General features: G+C 42.3%; 1 protein-coding gene across 2 annotated transcripts in view; it reads right to left on the reverse strand.

Annotated features, from left to right (window-relative positions):
• The window catches only part of AVIL (advillin), a 411,867-nt gene that overhangs the window by 158,119 nt on the left and 232,289 nt on the right, over positions 1 to 21,459 (reverse strand). For both annotated transcript variants that reach the window (XM_086965687.1, XM_086965696.1), the window contains exons 7-9: positions 18,595 to 18,800; positions 17,695 to 17,773; positions 2,169 to 2,267 (exon numbers count right to left, since the gene is read on the reverse strand). In XM_086965687.1, coding sequence (XP_086821813.1) covers positions 2,169 to 2,267; positions 17,695 to 17,773; positions 18,595 to 18,800 — 384 coding nt within the window. The remainder of the gene's footprint in view (positions 1 to 2,168; positions 2,268 to 17,694; positions 17,774 to 18,594; positions 18,801 to 21,459) is intronic.

Here is a 21,459-nt window from a genome sequence, read left to right on the forward strand (position 1 = left end):
CTAGCAGACTGGAGAGTAGGTCCTTGTCAGTAGTATGGATTTTGTACAAAACAAAAAACATTCACCTATCATTGCTTGAGGGCATGTAGCAGAGATGCCTTTTCCTGTTTCATAGGTAGATATTTCTGAAAATTGTAAATAGGTTGTAAGCATGGGCGGAAAATCTGTTCCGCTCGCGGATTTTGCGGATTTTCGGTAAATTCGCAATCCGCGATCGCTCGCGAATTTACCGAAAATCCGCAAATTCGCACGCAGCGGATTTTTTTTTCTTGGTGATACAATTTTGCGGCGTGCGGCGTTCACTTACCGTCATTCAGCGTTTGCCGAGTTGTTTTCTCGATATTTTGCGAGTGCTGCGCCATTTTGGATCTTGCTGCGGGATCCCGCGGGAGTTTGGCGACGCATTGCGAGAGTTCGCAATTGCGAACATGTAGGTGCGGCGGGCAGCAACAATCTCGCACTCGCGAAATTACAAAATTTGCAATTCTGCACAAGAAATCCACTAGCAAGCAGCATAGACCTTCTTAAAATGATGATTTTTATCAGAATAACACCTCAGGTTGACATTTGCCTGCACTTTTTTGGATTTGAGGCCTTTTGACTTTCTTTGGATCACTTTTGGATTAGAAATCAACTTTCACAAGTAAGTTTGTTTGGGGCATTACAGTTGCTGTTCTGCAGAAAAACGAGTTTTGCAAAACTGAAAGCACTCAGCAGGTGCAAAAGTTCACTCATCATTAGTAACCATTCCCTGTAGTACTTCCTGAGGGGCCCCTCCAGAGTTCAGTTGCCTATGTTTGTTTGGGGCATTACAGTTGCTGTTCTGCAGAAAAACGAGTTTTGCAAAACTGAAAGCACTCAGCAGGTGCAAAAGTTCAAACTCATCATTAGTAACCATTCCCTGTAGTGCTTCCTGACTGGGGCCCCTCCAGAGTTCAGTTGCTAGTTGCAACAGTTGTATGACCCTGCTGTGACCCTCACAGCAGGCTCATAGAATAGCTACAAGTAGGCCCCAAAGGTCCTGGAAAAAAAATTGCACTGCAACAGAAAGCAAATTACAGATAAGGAAGCAGGTGCCAGACTGGAATTTTAAAACAGTAACACATTAATAAATCAACCCCAAATTAATTCATGTCAGTTGAAGCAGGGCAGGTGTGCTTGCTTTTCCCCCTCATAATCTACAGTGATGATGATGAACCAGAGGGTGGCATTTATGTACCAGAGGGTGGCATGTGAGAAACAGAGGGTGGCAGTGTTGAAACAGAGGGTGCTGTGAACCTGTGATGATGAACCAGACGTAGAAACAACATAGTCGTGACCGTTGCGTGCCGAAAAGTAAGTTCGCAATTGCGAACTGGTACAAAACCCTCGCGAACTGGCAGAAACACTTGCGAACACAAAAAAACAAAAGAATCCGCAAATTCGCGAGAATTCGCGAATTTTGCGGATTGCGAGTTCGCAAATACGCAAATTTGCGAACGCCAGATTCGCAAAATTCGCCCATGCTTAATAGGTTGTGAAATCGTGATCCGCATTGACCTCAAAGAGTACTCTATAATATTCCACACCCACCCCATGCTGTGGTCTTGACAAGATCACTCAACGTTCCACTAACCCCTACTCTTTCCTACTAGATCATGTTCAGTCCTCACACCAGACCTCTCCATATCTGTCTGAACAAGAGGGTGTCCCGCTGAAGTACACCTTCTCCACTACACACCCGTTAAGTAGATGTCATGCCCTTCTACTTTACTACTCCCATTCTTCCACTGACCAACAGACTCTCCTACCACAAATCACCTATCCCTCTGTTCATACCTCTCACTCAAAAGATGTCAAACAGCCCCCACTCCACTCCACTACCTCCACTACACTACATTTCCTTCACTACAATACAGTGCCTTCACTACAGCACACCGCCCACAAGTACACCATAAATATTCATATGTCAGGATCTCCAGAGAGGACTGGTGAATGGCTTGTTGCTTAAGCTCTTAAATGTTTCCCTTTCGTGTATGAAAGCAATGAAATGAAAAACTGTAGATAGTAACTATTAAAGGTTAGAAAGAGTTGCAGCAGTAAATGATACACACTGAGCTATACTCTATGAACATATTTAAACTCTGAGGTTGGTTTCGATGGGCTCTGAAAAAAGATGTCTAACTCACCAATGCTTTCGACATGGCAGTTTGCTTCTCTGTTTTTGTTGCGCCTTTGCCTTTCCAGACGTAGATTTTGGTCCCACCCTGGTCCAGTATATAGCAGTCCTGAAAAAACCATTAACAGTGAGTTGCCATGTTTGAACAGCTGGATTTCAGAAAACAAATTGGAACTGTAAATTAGATTTGTCAGAGAGTCTCAATATATCCAGTTTCAAGGGGCTTTGCGGTGGTTAGAACAGAACTGGATTCTTCATAATACATTAAAATGATCTTTACAAACTCTTGAATTTTAACCTTCAGTGACTGTGTTCCTTAGTAAAAACCTGAGCCTTTGAAATTTTCCAAAGATTCCATCACACCCTAAATAAAGTTTAAAAAACCCACATCATATGGTGATATTCTTGACCATCAAAAGGTATTATCATTAATTGGCTGGCTGGCCCAGAGGAGAACATATTCAGAAGGTTTAATCTACCTACTGACATTCCTACTATCTCATTAGGATATGTGATGGATCAGTGTCCCGGATCCCGATCGACAGCGCGGTCTATGTAGGCGGCGACGTCTGAATGCAGACAGGACATCTACAAAGAGGTGTCCAGGCGCTTGGGTGGATCTGTTGAAGCACCCGCTTCAGCTCCTCGGGTCTCAACAATACGAAACTCAGCACACACTATTTTAAGAGTAGGATACTTACACCCGTTAGTGTAGATAGTTCCATTTGGTCCTGATGAAATGCTCAGTCTAACTTGAACGCAGTAGCATGAAACATGTCGACCATCCCCACATAGAGTAGGTTTCTGCTTCCACTGACCCTTAAGCCTGCGAAGCAACTACTCTCTCTGCTTTTAGTGAGGTGGATACCACTTTATTAAAATTCCCTGTTGACTACTCGACCTCTTTTAAATCACATACACACATCTACACCCCACACTATTGTTCCCTAGGGCCCTCACACCCACAGCACCATACGGCAGGAACAGAAGATCCCCTCCAAAGAGCCCCTTTATGGGTGCCCGTCAGGTATTGCACCGCCGACCCGACGAGGGGCAAGGCCATATGATGAAGCATGACACCTAGCTTGTTGGGTGTGTGAGGTCTCTAGTTCCGAATAGGAGGATCCCCCTCCTGTGTGCCTTCCCTCACTCGTGTTTCCAACTGTCTTATTAACCCCCCACTTAGGGGAACTGGGTACCTTTCTTTTTGATACTCTGTTATAAGGGCATGTACACTGGACCCCGTTAACAAAGCCCTTCTTGTCCCCCACTTTTTTGCTTGAAGGATCACAGTATACAATATGATCACAAGGGACGTTTTGGCAACTGCATTCAAATTAATACGCAGTCACCCCCCTTCAACCTTCCAAATTCCATATGCTGCTACTCGCCACCCACTACACCCCACAGCCAATTTGAAAGACTCGCCTCAGAGATTGTAGCAGGTGACTGATTCATTCGAAAAGAATACTGATCTCTGAGCATCCACGCTGTAATGACTGATTTAGTCATAGAAATCAAGTTCTCCCTAAGGCATCTTGGTTCGCAAAAAAGTCTTTACCAGGGAAAGACTTTAGCAAAAGAAGACAGTTTTCAGTTTCTTACTAAATTGGCCAGTTCATTTATTCTGTGCTATCTCTCTCTCTCAAATTTTTACCACGATTGGTTCTTTTAACACAACCTTATTTACTCATGTATTCCCTGCTATACGGACGGTGCACCTCATTTCATTTGGGAATGACGATACAATGTCACAAATGAGATGTTGCTAATGATAAGAAGCCGCGCATGGAGTGTTCTCATTCACGTAAAGCTGCAAAATGTCATTGCAAGGCACCCATAAGTAACCTGAGGTATCTCCAATGCCTGAAGGCCATGGGAACATCCTTTTCAACGCGGATGTTACCCTGCAGTGCTTTTACGACGCGTCCTTTACAACGCAAGTCGTAACCACGACTTGCGCTGGAGGGCGCTAAAGGATAAAGATTAGTATATTTACTATTCCAACACCTTCCCTTCTTCCCTACTATCCATGGGGACTGGTGTTAGAATAGTAAATGATACTATTTACTATCCGCGCCCAACAACGCAAGTCGTTGTAACGACTTGCGTTGTTAAAGACGTGTTGTAAAGGCACGCGTTGAAACGGTTCGCGTTGTACCGTCATACATCCGAAGGCCATTCATTATCATTGAAGCATCAGTGAGCATGAGAAGGAAATCTCCGTAACGGAATAATTGACATGCTTCATCTCTGGAATACACTATACCTCAGCTTATTGGAAGACACACCAATGAACTGTAAGGCATTTTTCTCTTCATGGAAGTCATTCTGGCATGTATTCATTTCTTTCTATCTCTCTGGAAGGAAATTCTCTCCCATCTGGAATTGTTCAGTCCCTAAGTGAAAGATGTTCTGTCCCTTTGTCAGGTATTCATCTTTGTTTCAACCACAAGACCTTGGAAGTTTGGCTGGACTGTTTCTATTGGAGCAGGACTAAGTATGATTTGCATATGGCTAGTCTTTGGAGTGGTACACTATGCAAAAATGGCCTAAGCTATGGACATGTGCAAACTTGGGCCCTGTGCTCAATGTGCCATTGTACTCAAGCCACACCTCACTGATGAGGCCCCAAGTGGCCAAAACTAATTTGGGGTTTCTTGTGGAGGGGATCCAGCATCACAGTTCCGGTTGTACTGTTCCTCTTGGAGCAGGATCAAATCTAATTAGCACAAGGTTGCAGTAGTGGCTGGTGGACTTGGAAATTGGTGAGGTGAAAGAAAATGAAGGCCGATGGTGGGATCTTTATTTTCAGAGCAGCGCTCAGTTGGGGAGATGTGTTCAGACTGAGGAAGGCAGCACATATCCTCCCAGCACCCACTAAATATACACAGAGGCCTGCCATGACCAGGTCCTAAACTGCGCATACACTTAGAAGTCCGATGTGCGGTACTGCATATCACAGGATTATTAGTGTCTCTAGACTGTACCTATTTTATGTTGGTTTCTCCGGTTTTCCACAGCGCCCCTGATTTTCCCCAGCGCCCCCAGTTTTCCCCAGCACCCTCAGTTCTGAATTCTATGTAGCAGATTATGCACTGCATGTGACCCTTGTGCACTACACAAACACTAACAGTACACAACCAGTGCGTAAAAATAGAAATAAAGAAGTGCTTATACTCACTATCTGTTTGCTACTGAGAAGTGCTGCATGTTCCCTTTCAACTAAAAGAGGTGCATTTACTCAGTACCTGTCCACTTAAAGCACTGAGCACGATGAAACATGGAACCTGTGTCCCAGCCCAATGCCACCACCTCAAACAAAACATGTGTATCAACACCACAATGCCACAGATACAGCACCAACCCGCCAGTCGCACTCACAAGCACATCAGAGAACACTTATGCAGCCTCACCTGATTGGTTTTCACATTTTGTAGGCAAGGGACATCTAAAGATTTTCCGAGAATCACAAGATGCCAAGCTGACGCCAAGACTGGCATCCAGCGCTCCAGCTTTAAAGTCTGAACTGGGGTGGCAGAGTGGGCTAAAGAACGGTGATGAATTAAACCCAGATCTTTTGACTGGGTGTGAGTGTTTGATTGATTCAGATGCTCCGTCCATCACCACCCCCTTTTGTACCGCCAGCTTTAAAGTCAGCAGCTCTGGTCATTAGGCCCCAGCTTCTCAGCTAAGGAAGTGTATACTGCATGGACCGGCCCGTTGAAAGTACCCAGCAGTGGCACATGAAAAAGACGGCTGTATGGAACGCACTGAGAGTGCCTGCGGCACATGGTTGGTGTCCGGTTGGCGAACCGAACAGAGAGTCATGTGGTAGTCAGCACAACACCTACAGCAAAGAATTCTGGAAATTGATCCTTTGCGACTAGGGCATCCTGCCCACGATATATAATGATCTACAAGGTCTTAGAATGGTACAATTCGCCACAAATTTAATTTATAGAGTCACTTGGGCATTCGTCACTCCTTCCCACATGCACAAGACACCTCATTGAACCCAGCAGGAGTTCCAGTTGTTAAATCTAGCTCAGGTTACAGTTAAACCAATTGAAATCAAGTCAAAGTGCTGTGACAGTAGGAAAACTTTCCCCTGCTGTATGTTTGATGGATCCTCCTGCAAGGCTTGCCGAGTTCTTGCAGGGGGCATCTTGCTCAGGTTACAGGGAAAGCAATCGAAAAGCAAGTCAAAGTGTGTCAACATTAGGAAAGCTTTCACCTGCTGTATATTTGATTGATGTTCCTGCAGATCTTGTCGGTTGGCATTTCATTCTCTTTATATGCGTTGCTGTTTTAAGCAATGGCAGTTTTATTTCCAAAGCTGTTCTGCTGCCAGGGTGAGGTCAGAAACTTCCAGTTAACGGCAATTTGAACCTAACCAATACTGGCACTTCTCTCATGAATTGGACGGAGCAGGCTGGTGCAGTGCTCCTTTTAAGACTGGGGCCTGTGTAATCCCTGGCTGCTTAACACAGCTCCTGGATAGGTGCAGCTAGAAGTGCGCATGCCGGGTTGGCCCTCGCAAGACAGCTAACTAATCCGACATGTGCACTTACACTTTACGGTATCATCCCTGCTATGCCAATCAATTAGAGAATGACCCAGCACTCCCCTCAAACTTGCTGGCAGCACAAACAGCATAATAAAATGGTAATGAGGCCATTTTATTAGTTACTTTGGTTTACTGCTGCGTGCCACTCGCTGTAAGCGGGGCGTCACTCCTTTGCCCTAACAGAGGAACCGCCTCTTTCCTAGTCGTTGTGGTAAGAAAACAAGGCACCATTTTGTTTTACCATTTGCTATCCAACAATACATTGTCACGAAATACTGCAACAGCCTCAAGACCTTTGTCTCCTCCTTTTTTACATTCAGACCTAGATGTCAAGCATAATTCTAAAGCTAAACCATTAGAACATTGAATTTCTCTTTCTCTCCCCAAACAAACAGGAGCTTCCATTTGAGTGCTCTACTGAAGATCAAGATCAAGGGTCTCACCCCTAAAAAATCACCTCGGGTAAATCTCTGGACTTGATAATTACCTCACCTTGAGCTACATAGTCAACTGCTGGCCAAGAATGCCAGATTACATCCCAAAAACATTTCGGGAGCCACAGACCTTTCCTTTGAAACAAAGATCTTACGCTGGCTGTTCAAGCCCTAGTCATTTCAAATATAGACCACATTGACTGGCTGCCTAATTCTTGCTTAGCTCCTCTCTGGACCAATCCTCCATTCGGCAACAGGTCTGCCCAAACAATAGATCTCAGCGCATCAGAAAACTCCTTTTCTTACAAGGTTGATTTCCAATGGACCATGAGACTGCAATTAAGGCTGGATGCATCCCTACATGACGATTGACAGGAACAAACCTGACTACCTCCCTCTAAAACCTCAGCTTTCTAGCAGAAAGTGACCTTCAAGAAGCCACACCTACTCAAGTAGGACATCTCAGATTCAGAAAGACTTCAAGCCTGAAACAGTGATGATCTGGAAACGTACCAAGGATCTAAAATGCTTTACTGATGCATTTCCTATAGGCAATGTCAATCTCCGCTTTTAAACGGAACCTGAAACAGATATTCCTTCAACACCTTTCGAAACCAGTATTTACTCATCTACTCATTGTGTCCGGTTTCCCAGATCTTCACTACAAAATACCAATGTCTTTCAGAAGATTTTTTTTTTGTTCAAAAGAGTTTTATTAACCCCTTCGAGGCTAATGACGAGCTGGCCTCGTCATGGCGCTTACCTGCCGTGCGCGGATGACAAGGCCAGCTCGTCATGAAACAATATAAAAGAATAAAACTCAGCGCAGGACGGGAAAACGCCTAGCAGCCAAGTGGTTAAAGGTAATAGAGAAGCGTAACATAAAAAGAAGGAAGAAAATAAAAATAACATAGGAGCAGTATTTGATATACAGCATACTAACTACATAATTAGGAGAACAAATATGGTTCGAAATGCCTAAGAGAAAACATTATTTTAAGCAGAACAACAACATATGAAGAAAAATAAGAGTATATAAAAATCATACAATAACCATAATACGAAATAAGATATCAAATGCTTTAACAGATAATAACTGTGTCATGGAGGTTTAGCTACTTCTTGCTGTGAAGGAGATATAAGTGAGGAGCACTGAGCGCTAATATCACGAAAAAGTGTAACAGGTGACCATAAGTGTAAACGTTTGGATGCCATATGCAAGGGGTATACAAAGGCAGTATCCAGTCTATGATGGTAACAAACTGCATACTACCATGCTTGAAAGGACAGTTTAGTGAAATCCTTCCAATTTTTGGTGATTTGCTAGAAAACAACTGCGACCAATAGATCAATGATTTTCACTGGTGAAACACAGGGGCATATTATCAAGCCTGTGCGCTAAAATTATCGCCGCTTTATCGGCCGAAAACGGCCGATAAAGCGGCGATAATGGGCTTGATAATATGCTCTGTGGAATTCCAATCGAAGCCCATGTTAGATGTCTTCACATCTAACATGTGCTTCGATTGGAATTCGATAGAGCATATTATCAAGCCCATTATTGCCGCTTTATCGGCCGTTTTCGGCCGATAAAGCGGCGATAATTTTAGCGCACAGGCTTGATAATATGTCCCACAATTCTCCCAAATGGGGGACTAACTACCTAAGAAAATATGTAGAGGGTCAAAAGGGTGGTTGGTGTTAAAGATGTAAAAAAGTGTTTGTATAGTACTAGCTGACCTTGAAGATTTACGAATCTTGAGCCAGATTTCCCCCCAAAAATCTATTGACCAGGAAGTTCCCAAATCAGTCTCCCGTGATAATTCTACTTTAGTTTTTCCTCTTGGAGTCTTTCAGAAGATTTAAACTGTTTTAATGACCTAGTTTTTGCTTTATTACTGTATTTTGATGTCATTCTCAAGTCGCCAAGTTATAGTAGTAGGTGCATTATATCTCTCTCGTTCTTACACAACCCAGGCATCAGGTATCCACAGAGAGCCCACAGATTTACTGTCATTGTCTTATAACAGCTTTTCATCAGACTCCTTCCAACTAATAGGAAGCTCATAAAAACCCCATTCTTTCGGATTGCTATTCCGATACATTCTCAAATTGGAAAACATAGAACAAAATTAACATTCTTCCAAAGTCACTTTACATTAGCAGCTAAAAAGTCTATCCGTACAGAGCCACATAGTGAATGCCTAAAATGCGATATTGTGAAATTGAGATCAAACCTTAGATCTTAATAAGTGATCAAATAAGATCACTAGAAATGTGTCTTGTATAGGGATGTGTTCAACATTGAACTGCATTATTGAGATATTGCTACTTGCACCATAAGAGTGTTTAATTTAATCAACATAATGTTTCATTTAGAATGCCTTTATTATTATTGGAAGGGCATTCTCCGCCATTTAATAGCTCAGAATGCTTGGGCGCTACCATAAGGAGTAACAGCATGCATCAACATATTCGTACCTCTTCCACAGTGGTCACCCAAGGTAGATGACAATAGATAACTGGTGTGAAAGACACTTGGGAAATTACCACTTTATTATAGTATGTCATCTGCAACAACAACAAGGGGATGGATGGAATGCTTCAATTGATCTCAGCCACTGGCTGTTGGCCAGCCTGCGTTCTAGCTCATTGTTATTTGCTCAATTTGTCACTCTATGCAAAAACAACAGTTGATGGACAGAATGCAGAACAATGTCATACATTCACCCCAGTACAGAGATCTGGGCTTAAATCCATCGATTTTTTGCACTCCACACCACCCCAGTTCAGACATGGCCATATGCAAATCACCCTTGACCCTGTGCCTCATGGGAACAGTCCAGCCCGAACTGCCAAGCCATGTCTTTCCTGGACCGGAATCAAGCATCCTAGGACCAGTTTCTGACTATCAGCCATCTTCAGCCAGGATAGCTTGACTCCAGTGGTGTGGATAGCATGGGACTCACGTCTGAGCATACCCATCCCACTTGGGGTGACGAATGCAAAAACAACAGTTGATGGACAGAATGCAGAACAATGTCATACATTCAACCCAGTACAGAGATCTGGGCCTTAATCCATCGATTTCTTTGCACTCCACACCACCCCAGTTCAGACATGGCCATATGCAAATCAGCTATTGGAACACATTAATTTTTAAAGGCAGCGCGCAACAAGCATGTGAAAATACGATACATTTTAATCAAAATTCAAAAAAGTGCATTTCACTAATATGCAGAAGAGTTTCACCTTAGTACATCAGATTATATCACTGCATTGACAGGCATTTATTAAAAGTAGTAGTTTTTAAACATGAACTTAGAAACATTCTTGCCTTTCACTGACCTCATAACATTGCTATTAGTGAACCAACAGGCAAGCCATTTGTCACGTGCACCCTCTGGGCGGCTTAGGTTGTTTGTTTTACAAAGAACAACCATATCGTTTATTTATTTATTTATTTATTTATTTTTGCGAACCTTTATTAGTAGTACAAGCAGTTACAAGTATGGGCCTACAACCAACCCAGCCAGCCACTAAACAGAGCAAGAATAAAGCAAGCAATATGAAAGTTATAGCAGTTCGAAATCCGGGGTAATAAAAATACCAGGGCAGATTTTGTAATCCGGTACAAAAACTTGAATCAGGATTTGAGAGGTTCATTTTCAAAATAAGGAACTAAGAAGGGTGTCTCACAGTCGTACTCAGGCCTACAATACTGCCCACGAATCAGGATATCTACAAACAGTACAGATACAAAGGAAATATCGGGGGTAGGATATTCAGAACAGGAGAAATGCAGACACAATCCCGGCACATAGCGAGGCTAAACACCACTCCTCTAAACTAAACAGATTGCAGAGACCATGAGCGACAACAACACTAAAAAAAGAAGAGAGACTAAAGGGCCATAGAAACAAATACCGAACAAACGACCACCCCCCCAACCCCCAACCCTGCACACCCGCAGAAGGCCATGGCCTACCCCCCCCCCCCCCACACCCCCCCCCACCACAGCCTGCCTGTCGCCCTAATAGAGACCCGAAATATAGTAAGAAAGAGAAAGGAAAGAAAAAAGAATAGATAAACGGAGGAGGGCCCTCGATCTTGCCGCCCGACCCCACCCCTCGCCCCTACGCCCAGGAAAATCCCAGAAACGAAGTAATACAATAACAAGGAACATCAAGTCCCAGCCACGACAGTGATGAAATCCCGGTCAAACATACCCACTACACCGTCAGTCAACAATAAAGCCAATAGATTATGACCCACATCATCCCTGACCCTGTCTGGCAATGGTACAGTTAGAAGTCCACTCGTCAATCGGTTCACAGAACAGCCCGGAAGGTCCAAACGATCTGGGCGGGTCAGGTTGGAGCATAGCCATAGAAAAGTACAGCAGCCCAAACCCATCCAAGTATCGGCAGCGAAGATCCGGTAGTATCGACGTTGTCCCCAAGAACTTCCAGAAGTTCACAAACAGTAGTACCATCCAGGAAAGGAGAGTCACACAGTCCGGCAATCGCCACAACATAGCTGGGACAGTCCAATAAGGAGAATAGCATGTTATCTCCAGCCGCCAATTGAACATGTGTCCCGAGGAGACATCCACTTGTAGATCCATGTCGGCCCGAGCGGGCACGGGAGCCGGGTCTTCCAGTGGCTCCCGGTACCGGGCAGAACCGGGACTCCCTCCATAGACATAGCTGCGGGTTTGCTTGCAGTCCCATGGGATCGGACTGTATCTGTTAGGGACGGCGAGACAGCGATGGCGGCCATTCTGCTACCCAGGTCCTGAGCATGCCAAATCAGGGACTCGTGCAAAACCGCTAGGGCAGCCAATACGTCTTTGGATGTGGGCTCATGCGCTCGTTGCAAGCATCCCGGCCCCCTCCATGAGACAACTGTCCGACACGGACATGGACCGCAGAGGGGGGCACCAGCCGCCATGTTAGTCAATTTGGCCCCGTCTCTCTTCACCGCACTCAGGGACCAGACACCAGTGTGGGGTGTCGTGGGACAGACCACCGGGGCTCAAAACAGTGAGGCAGGCTCCCGAAAGGAGAGTCACCAAAAGGCTAACATCCCTGCCGCGCCCCGGGAGTCGCCCACCTATACCGGGGGCAATCCTTGGCTATGCCCGGGCAAAGAGTTTGGGGAGAGGGCAAGAGTCATGCGCCCCCTCTGACCCTGCTTCGCCACATTGACCCTCATGGGTCACCGTCAAGTAGACCGGGTCTTCGCCGCTTTCAGCGGCCCTTCAAGTCAACGGCACCCTCCGGCCGGCTCTTCACCGCCAACCGCGGCCGTTGTTGTTGCATTCGCAGCCGGATGCACGTCCAGGTCAACGCCCCGGTCTCTTCACCTCGTGGGCCGCAGAGCAGTCGGGGACAGTTCTCAGGGCCTACCGCACGCAGGAGCCTCAGGAGCAGACGGTAAGTGGTCGTTATTCTTCTCCTGCTAAAGTATGCCTCCGTAGCTCAGGATAAACGCCAGGATATACGTGTGGGGCGAAGGGATTCATGGAGCCGAGCGACTATGCGGCCATTTCGGATGCCCGCTTGGCTCCTCCCCCAACCATATTGTTTATTAAATCAAATGTAATAGGTATTGTACAGTTTACATCCCCAACTCAAGTATTTCAAGGTGCTCTCATATGTGATAATGAAGACAAAAGTGTCAAAGTGAAATAAGCAGCTGTTTGAAGATAAGGGCGCGCAAGCCATGATTGCGCAGCAATCAAAACTTAAAGTTTTGGCCCGGGGGAAATTCTATATGTTCACTAATGTTGAGGAAGCTCGGGAGCTGCTCGGGCAAATCTGGCAGGGATAAAAATGTACCTGTTGCTGTGAAGTCTCGCTATCTATATCTCTGAGAAAAAGAGTTTACTTCCGCTTCTTTATCGCTCATTTTTCTCTTTACTTTTTCTCTTTTTTCTCCTTTTTATATCCTTTTTTTTATTTCTCTGTATATACGCAGCTCTACAAATATGGCCGGGTAGACTGGGAAAAGGAAACTACAGGGTCAAGGGGTGCAATAACAAGGCACCCTTATGTTAGGGGTTAACGTCTGTTGGCCAGCGTGGGAAGGTGGGAGAGTAGAGCAGGGCCACAGGGTTGGGTTCAGGGGTTGGGTGTTGCTCTTTTCATAAATCGAAATTTAGAACCAGATATCTTGCAATGGGAATAAGGTGGTATGGGACGTTGGTTTTGGGTTACTTGATTAGTGAATAATAGAATCAACCGTATCACTTTTGTATGCTTTTATGCTCCACTGGATGACTCTGCTCAAATTTATGAGTGCCTGTTTCAATCATTACTTATGGTTCAAGGCGATATAGTAATTGGGGGAGATTTTAATATTCTTATGGGTTTAAGGCTAGATTCAACTACCCCATCCAGAAAACTTTTAAAGCCCAAATCACGTAGATTTATCTTAAATAATAAAACAATATTAGATCTTCATGACCCTTGGCGTCTGTAAAACCCGCAAAAAAAAGAATTTTCGTGTTGGTCTGGGAGACACAAAACTTTTTCACGTATTGATTTTTTTCTAGCCTTTAGGCGATTCAATTTTTCTCACCAAAACTTCCTGCATAACGGGTTTTCCGACCATGCAATGCTAGTCATCGAATTTGAGACAGGTAAAGATATCAGGAGTCCTAAAAGATGGCAATTTAATAAAATGTATCTACAAAATGATCTATGGGTTTCCCATTTGAGATCTGAGATTGTAGAATTTATTTTGCGAAACCAGGATACAGCTCCTCTCCATATTATATGGGACTCAATGAAAGCCTTTATTCGTGGGGTCATAATCAGTAAGGCCGCAAGGGAGTGGTCTATTATTAAACAAACTAGGAAACGATTATATGAAAGCATACATTCATTGACTCTGTTGCAGCAATCAAATCCTTCTAGAATAATAAATAGTAAATTAAATGCAGTAAAACGAGAATTAAGCGCAAATTTCTTTAAGCAGAGTGTAGAACAGTTTCGACGACAGTCTCAGAAAATTTATGAGGAGAACAATTTTACTGGCAAATTTCTTGCATGGCAGGCGAAAGAGCAGTCTGCGGCGAACCAGATCCGTTCAATAATTTGTCCGATTACACATATTGAGACTTCAGAGTTTGTCCCAATTGGTAATATAATGCTCTCACATTATCAGAAGATCTATACTCAGCAGCAAAATGTAGAGCACTTAATCTTACTAATTTTTTTAATAGATACGAACTACCTAGCTTGTCGCAGGTTGAGAATGAGGCAATGATTTGCCCATTCACTCTGCTCGAATTGGAATCGGTAATTAAGGAACTCCCAACAGGCAAAGCATGCGGGCCAGAAGGTCCCCGGTTGAATTTTTTAAAGTCTTTTTTTCCTCCTTTTCGGAGTTATTACTTCTCTTAGTGAATTCTATGTTAGCTGGTGGGAAAGTCCCAGACTCATTTGACATAGGTACGGTGGTGAGTTTTGTCAAGAGAGGGGAAAATCCTAAAGACCCTAATTCATATAGGCCCATTACTCTTTTGAACACTGATTATAAAATTGTTACGAAATTGCTATCCATGCGTTTTAATAACATTGCGACTGACATCATCTATCCTGATCAAAATGGATTTTCCGCTGTCCGACAATTAGTTACAAACACTCATTTCCTGATTGAAGCTTTAGATTTTTTTCATATTAATAAAATTCCCGCGTAAGTCTTATTTTTTGATGCAGAAAAAGCTTTTTATTTAGTTGTCTGGAAAACTTTATTTATAATTTTAACACATTTTGGAATTCCGTCACAAATTATCAATTTAATCCAAAATCTGTACACGGGTGCTAAAGCTAATATAATTATGAATTCACTAATGGTCGGCACAGTGGAGGTCCAACGAGGTACAAGGCAAGGCTGTCCCCTTTCCCCCATTCTTTTTTCTTTTTTTATTGAACCGCTTGCAGCAGCTATTCGCAGAACAGAAAATATTGCTCCTCCGATTATATTAATGGATAAAATTAAACTTTACGCTGACGATATCATGCTATTATTAAAACCAGATATTTGCTCTCAGACTTCTGATTTACAACTGTTTGAAGAATTCGAAGCCCTGGGCGGCTATCGGATCAATAAAAAAAAACTGAAATTTTAGTTTGTGGAGGAGCCGATGTACACCTGCATCCAGAATTGTTAGAATGTATTAATCCGAAACCGAAGAGATATTTAGGGGTTTTCTTTTCAGCCGTTGTTACGGATCTGTATAAACTCAATTTTGATCCTCTTCTACGGAAGGTCCAGTTAATGTTAGATAAATGGAACCCGTTGCCACTCTCAATCATGGGTCAGGTGGCGTTGATTAAAATGTCTATTCTTCCGCTTTTTAATTTTCTATTTTCAACTATTCCTTGTTTTTTGCCAAGCTCTTTTTTTTCAAGAACGGAAACGTTATTTTCCAGATTTATATGGGCAAAAAAAAAAACGCGTTTGGCAATGCGGACTTAATACGCAGACACAGATATAGGGGGCCTCTCATTACCCAATGTCATAGACTATTATTGTGCATACTTTGCACAATATATAGATCGATTTAAAAGTGGTTCGCCTAAGCCAAACTTATTTACACATTTTTTTTATGATCAAATATGTCTCGAGGCTCAAATTCCTTCTCCTTTACAAATTCCTAAATCCCCAAAGCTTACTCGTTATATGATAATGAATTGGTTTTTTAAACGCCGGGATAATATTATTAGAGGATATTCTCTCCCTGAGTTTAATTTCAGATCCCCCATAATGTATGTCTTTTTGTATATAGGATTAGATCATTTAAAACTTTGGAATCGTGCCGGGTTCAATTCTTTATCAGATTTCTTAAAAGAGGGGAATTGGATTAACCCCGAAGAAATGCAATATCTAATTAGGGGTACATTTCTGTTAACGGGAACGTATAATGCGATTTATAAATTTCTGAGACAATTAGACCCATTAGAGATTTGCACCCCGAATCAATTATGGGAAGATCTGTTTTTGGTTGTGCGGACTAGGAAACCAGGGGAATGGAAGCGCTGCTTAATTCAGCAAACCGCGCAGGACTGGAGTCTGAAGGCCATTAAAAAATGGCATGATCAAGAAAATCATGTTCTTTCAGTCATTACTTGGAACACACTAAATAGTCTGAATTTTGAAGTTGTGCGTGGCTCAAACTGGAGAAGAATGATATTTTTTTCTAAATGGCTTTTATACTACACTCCGGCTGCCACTGCCAAAATGTACAGCAACACCTCTGCTAATTGTTTTAGGTGTCAACACTGTAGTTTAGCGAATTGGTCTCATATTATTGTTTACTGTCCTAAAATTGTACCATTTTGGAACAAGATCTTTCTGTTTTTACAAATTCATTGTGACATCAAGGTGACTTATAACATTAGATTAATGCTGTATGGTTATGATACGGATCTTGAACTTTCAGATTCAATGGTGAAATTGTTGTTTATTATAATGGCAGTAGCAAGGTCGCTGATTTTACAGAACTGGAAAACATCCATAGTTCCCCCCTTTCATGCCTGGTTACAAAAAATGAAAAATGTTAGAGAGAGTGAGTCTGTTTATGCCTTTAGAAACGGGAGAATGACAAAGTTTGATAAAATTTGGCAATATTATTTTGAGTAATTACATGTAACTTTGAGGAAGCGCTTCTTCAATGAATTTTGGCCAATTATAATAATTATTTGGGATGATAATCTGTTTATGATCTGAACTGGTTGTACATATACTACTTTTCTGTTCTTTTTGTATGGAATGGTTTTCCTTCATTATTATATTACTGTATTTTATGTTGCAAGAACTTCAATAAAAAATATCTTTAAAAAAAAAGTGAATTAAAACAATTATCTAGGATCACACGATTTGGCCCAGTGGAGAAGACGGAATGAACCCAGGTTTTTTGGTTTCAAACTGTGCAATTCAGCTAGATGGGAATCCTTCTACTGCCCTCATTTTACAGTACAATGCAATGTTTATTTTGAATTCTTCATGCATGAGGTTAGAACGTGGGCAGCTACATGGAGGCCTTGTTCATTTTGGGCTTGAGGATCCAAAAGTGCCTTGAGCTCAGCTAGAGCCTTGCATCTGGCTTGAGCTTGCCTCAAACCTTCTGTGGCTCAATTTCCTGTGTCAATTAAGAGGACAAAGGCACACAAAGGGTATGATTTGACCCTCAAAATAGTTCTGCAGCTCTCTGTCCAAACCATGTACATGCTTTGCTTCCCCTACACCCACCTTACACCAACCCTCACCCTGCTGGAATCATTGAAGCCCCAGTCATAACACAGACCATACATTTGCTCAGGAAATGTTCACAAGTACCAATGCTCTAGACAAAGGCCACCTTATACTAATTAGTACTGGCCCTGCTCCACATGGAAAGAATCCTTCCTGAACTGCCAGACGATGCTCTCTTTAAAAGGAACCATAAGCAACCCAGACCAATGTATGTATTGGGCACAATTAAGCACTGGGTAACTTTAATACCTGCAAGCAATACTCACATCATGATTCAGCATATCCTGGACCAGAGGCCGATTTGCCACCTCAGTCACCTGCATTTGTCCTCCAGCATCACATACGCTGGAAAGAGAAAGTAAAAGAAAATATTAGAGACAGTACTTTGTGATTTTTAATTCCTATGTCTTCTGTGACCTTTCATGTATGTGTTTTTTTCAGCACAGGTGGACAAGAAATCACTTTTGAGACACAAAGCATGGCTAAGTAGATAAGCTAGGCTCTTCAACAGCTCATGTTTAACAAACTTCATATAATTCCATTGAATATAATTTCACAACCTTTAGGGGATATTAGCAACGCTTTGTGATAAATATCGCAAAGCGCGCTTAGCGCACATTTTTCTATCGCTCGATTTTATCACCGAGATAGCGCGTTATTAGCAACGTGTATCTCAAATGCGATAATTAATCCAGCGATATCGGCGAAATGCCTGTTCATCGCATGGAATCCAGCACAAATAGGCCATCGATAGGGGAATGCTTGCTGATATGCCCTGGTGGATTCAGCCCCACAATCCACCTCCCATTGTGTAGATAGGTTAGTAGTGTTCTGAGCAGGTGTAAAAATTCCAGCGATGAATGCGGTTAGCGCGACTTTTGTCATCGCTAACCGTGTCCGGGGCCTCATTGCTAATAGGGGGTAGGTATGTTAGCTGCCGTATTTGGTAGGCTTTTGGTTGGGAATGCCTACTTTGCATGTCATTAGCGATAAATATCGCTGACATGCAAAGCGGCACCCAAAACGGTCGATTTCGCCATGAAGCTTTATTTTATTTTGTCAACAGAATGTGAAATATTATGTAAAATCTCCAGCACTCAATGCCAATCTGGTTGAGGAGCGGTGTAGTAGTTGAGGAGTATAGAGTGTAAGTGCAGCATACTCACTGGTAGAGCATGATGTTGGCTTTCTGCTGCTGGTCTGCCACCTCGTCAGGAGTTGGGAGATTTAGCTTTTGGGTCCGCTCACCCAGCACATTCATCAGAAACTTCATTAGCTCGGGGTAAGCTTGCTCTTTATCTCCTTCCACCACTGCAATTTCCGCACGTCCCCCTCGTTCTCTGTCACGGATGTCTTTGGCAAGAAGCATCGCCTACAAGAGAATTCAAATTTTGTAAAAAAAAAAATGTGTTACTTGAATGCTGTGGCAAATATGGGTTTCTTAGAAATTTTGGAAATTGGTTAGTTGGATACCTATGTACAATGTGCATTGTGGAGCACGTAAAAACATTGTTAGTAAAGTGATGTAAAAAGATCTTTTTGCACCTGGAAAGATAAAAAAATATCTATTACGTACCACTTTAAGCAATATATCATCCTTTCTTATCCGATAGTACCTCCTTTTAAATGTTTATGTGCATTCCATTTTACACATGCATACACAATGGACAGAGAGCACTTAATTATTTCTTGGCAGTTCAGGAGATGTTAAAATTCCAATCTCGGTGGATGTTAAGGACAACCGTCTCATGCACCCCTTTAAAACAGATTTGTAGAGCATCTCGAAATAATGTGGTATAGATATAGCAAAGATGCAAGTGGGGCATAGAGCAGTAGACAATGGCCAGAGTCTAACAGATTTGCAAGAGTCGAGTGAAGTAATTCAAACAATTAAAAATAGAGCACTAGATTTAAATTGCTTTTTGTTTTTTTTTCCTGGTAGTTATTGTGCAGATTAAAAGAGCTTTTTTGATCAGATCTTGTTTTCTAAGAACTGCACTCAGAGCACTGGTTACAAAGAGATAGCCTGTAAGAATGAGAGTTTCTCATTGAATAATGTTATACAATACAGCTCGAGTTTATCAAAATTCCTATCAGAAGAGAATGTTTTTTGTGTTTTTTGGCAGCTAAGACTGATGAAAAGGCTTCAGCTGAAAAATGGAGCACTCAGTACTGCATTAATTAATATCAAGTGAGACTGGAGAGGAGTTCTGAATATGCACAAACCAACAAACTGTACCATACTGTTACCTATAAATCCCTAGTATATGGTACAAAATGTACACAGGGCCTAGAAGTTAGATGCCACTAGTTGACTGCAGCACCTATTGTGTCATCCACAACAGTGGCAGAACAAACAGGGGTTCAGGCCTACCAGTGTAGCCTTACTATAGTAGTGTAAAACATTCAATAAGACCTGTCAAAATAAACATCTTTGACAGGTAAAAACTTCCCTTTTAAATATTAAAAACTCATCCCTAAGTAGACCTTGTCACCCACAAAGCACAGTGCATAGTATTTAAAAGTAGGATATGTAGAAATGTAAGGTTATATTGTCCTTACAGTGACTAAAAGCCATTTTTCTCTGTGGCAGGCATAGCTACCCTATGTAGAAAAACAGATTAAAAACCTAATACTCTATCACGGGAATGGAACGACCATGGAAATAATTAAATAACTATTTTATTAGTTAATAAAAGTCCAATTTAATGGTGGTCAGATTGTTAATAAAAATTAAGGGTACTTTTAAAAAGTTTACTTTTATCTGCCTAAAGTTCCTAAAGGCTCATTTGTATTTGCTCTCAACTTCTCCTAGCCTCTGATTACCATTTCAATAGGTATGAATAGGTATGCTCTCCAGGATCAAGCAAGAGGCTGACCTGATGACTCCTGTGAATCTCACCATATAAGCAGGTTGGGGCCCATGAGTATCCTTTTTGACATTACAGTGTCAAATCCTGGTTGAGTCTCAAATCCTGCTTGAGAGGTCTGCTGGGTTTACATATAATAATTTGGGGTGCACTTCAAAGGTGGAGAACAGGATGACAAGACAATTCTTGCGTACTTGCTATCTGGTTGCTGATGAACCATGTTTTTGCCTACTAGACTTCTGTCTACGGGTTTTACATATCACATTGGGTTGAACTTGAAATGAAGGCCAACAGGATGCCAAACCAGTTCTTGTGAATCCACTTTCAGTCTGTTTGCTGAAAAAACGACTTTTGTTCTACCAGACGTCAGTCTCTGTGTTTACTGTGGGTACAAGGGCTGTCTCAATCTGGACTCTATTGTAGATGTGGGAAGACACGAGGATTACTCCAAGACACTCACCACACACACCCCCAAAGCTCAGAACCCAATCTGGCTGTGGCTCAAGACTATTGTAGTGTAGTTCCTATATTCCCAATAGGCTCTGCGCATTGGAATATTATATACTATAGATTTGACGTTGGACTGAGGTATACTAGGTCTCTATCGAATATCCTAGACTTAATTGTGAGTGCCAGCTAGCTCAGAGATCACTAGAAACTTTCTCCAATACACAAGAAGGGATTAGTTTCTGATAACCGCATAAACATGACAACTTTGTTTCCCAAGAGTAAGAAATCTATCTCTAGAGTCGCGGAAACAATAGATAGTAATTTCACTCAGTCAATCGTGCATGCTTCGTTTCACCAGAGGTGCAGAAAAATAGAGAGACAGGCGTTTTCAATAAAAGGGTATTTATTGAACAATCTTCTTTCTCATAAAGGAGAAATGAACTGCTACAATCGTAATACTGGTTGCAAAGTACAATGCGTACAGTACGAAGAGTATTATAAAATAATACTGTAAAAGCATGATATGGTTTCTAAGCCATAAAATACATACACTGATAAATAAAGACTAAAAGTACTCAACTGGTGCTTCTAAAATATGCCTACCCCGGTGTACCTAACCTAGGTCTAGTACAAGGAAAGAAGTAAGTGAGGTGTAGCTTAGATTAAGTATTCTTTGCCAAGAATCTATTCCAAGAACTATCTAAGGGTCTA

This window comes from Lissotriton vulgaris, chromosome 1_1 (genome assembly GCF_964263255.1).
Source record: "Lissotriton vulgaris chromosome 1_1, aLisVul1.2, whole genome shotgun sequence".
Lineage (NCBI taxonomy): Eukaryota > Metazoa > Chordata > Amphibia > Caudata > Salamandridae > Lissotriton > Lissotriton vulgaris.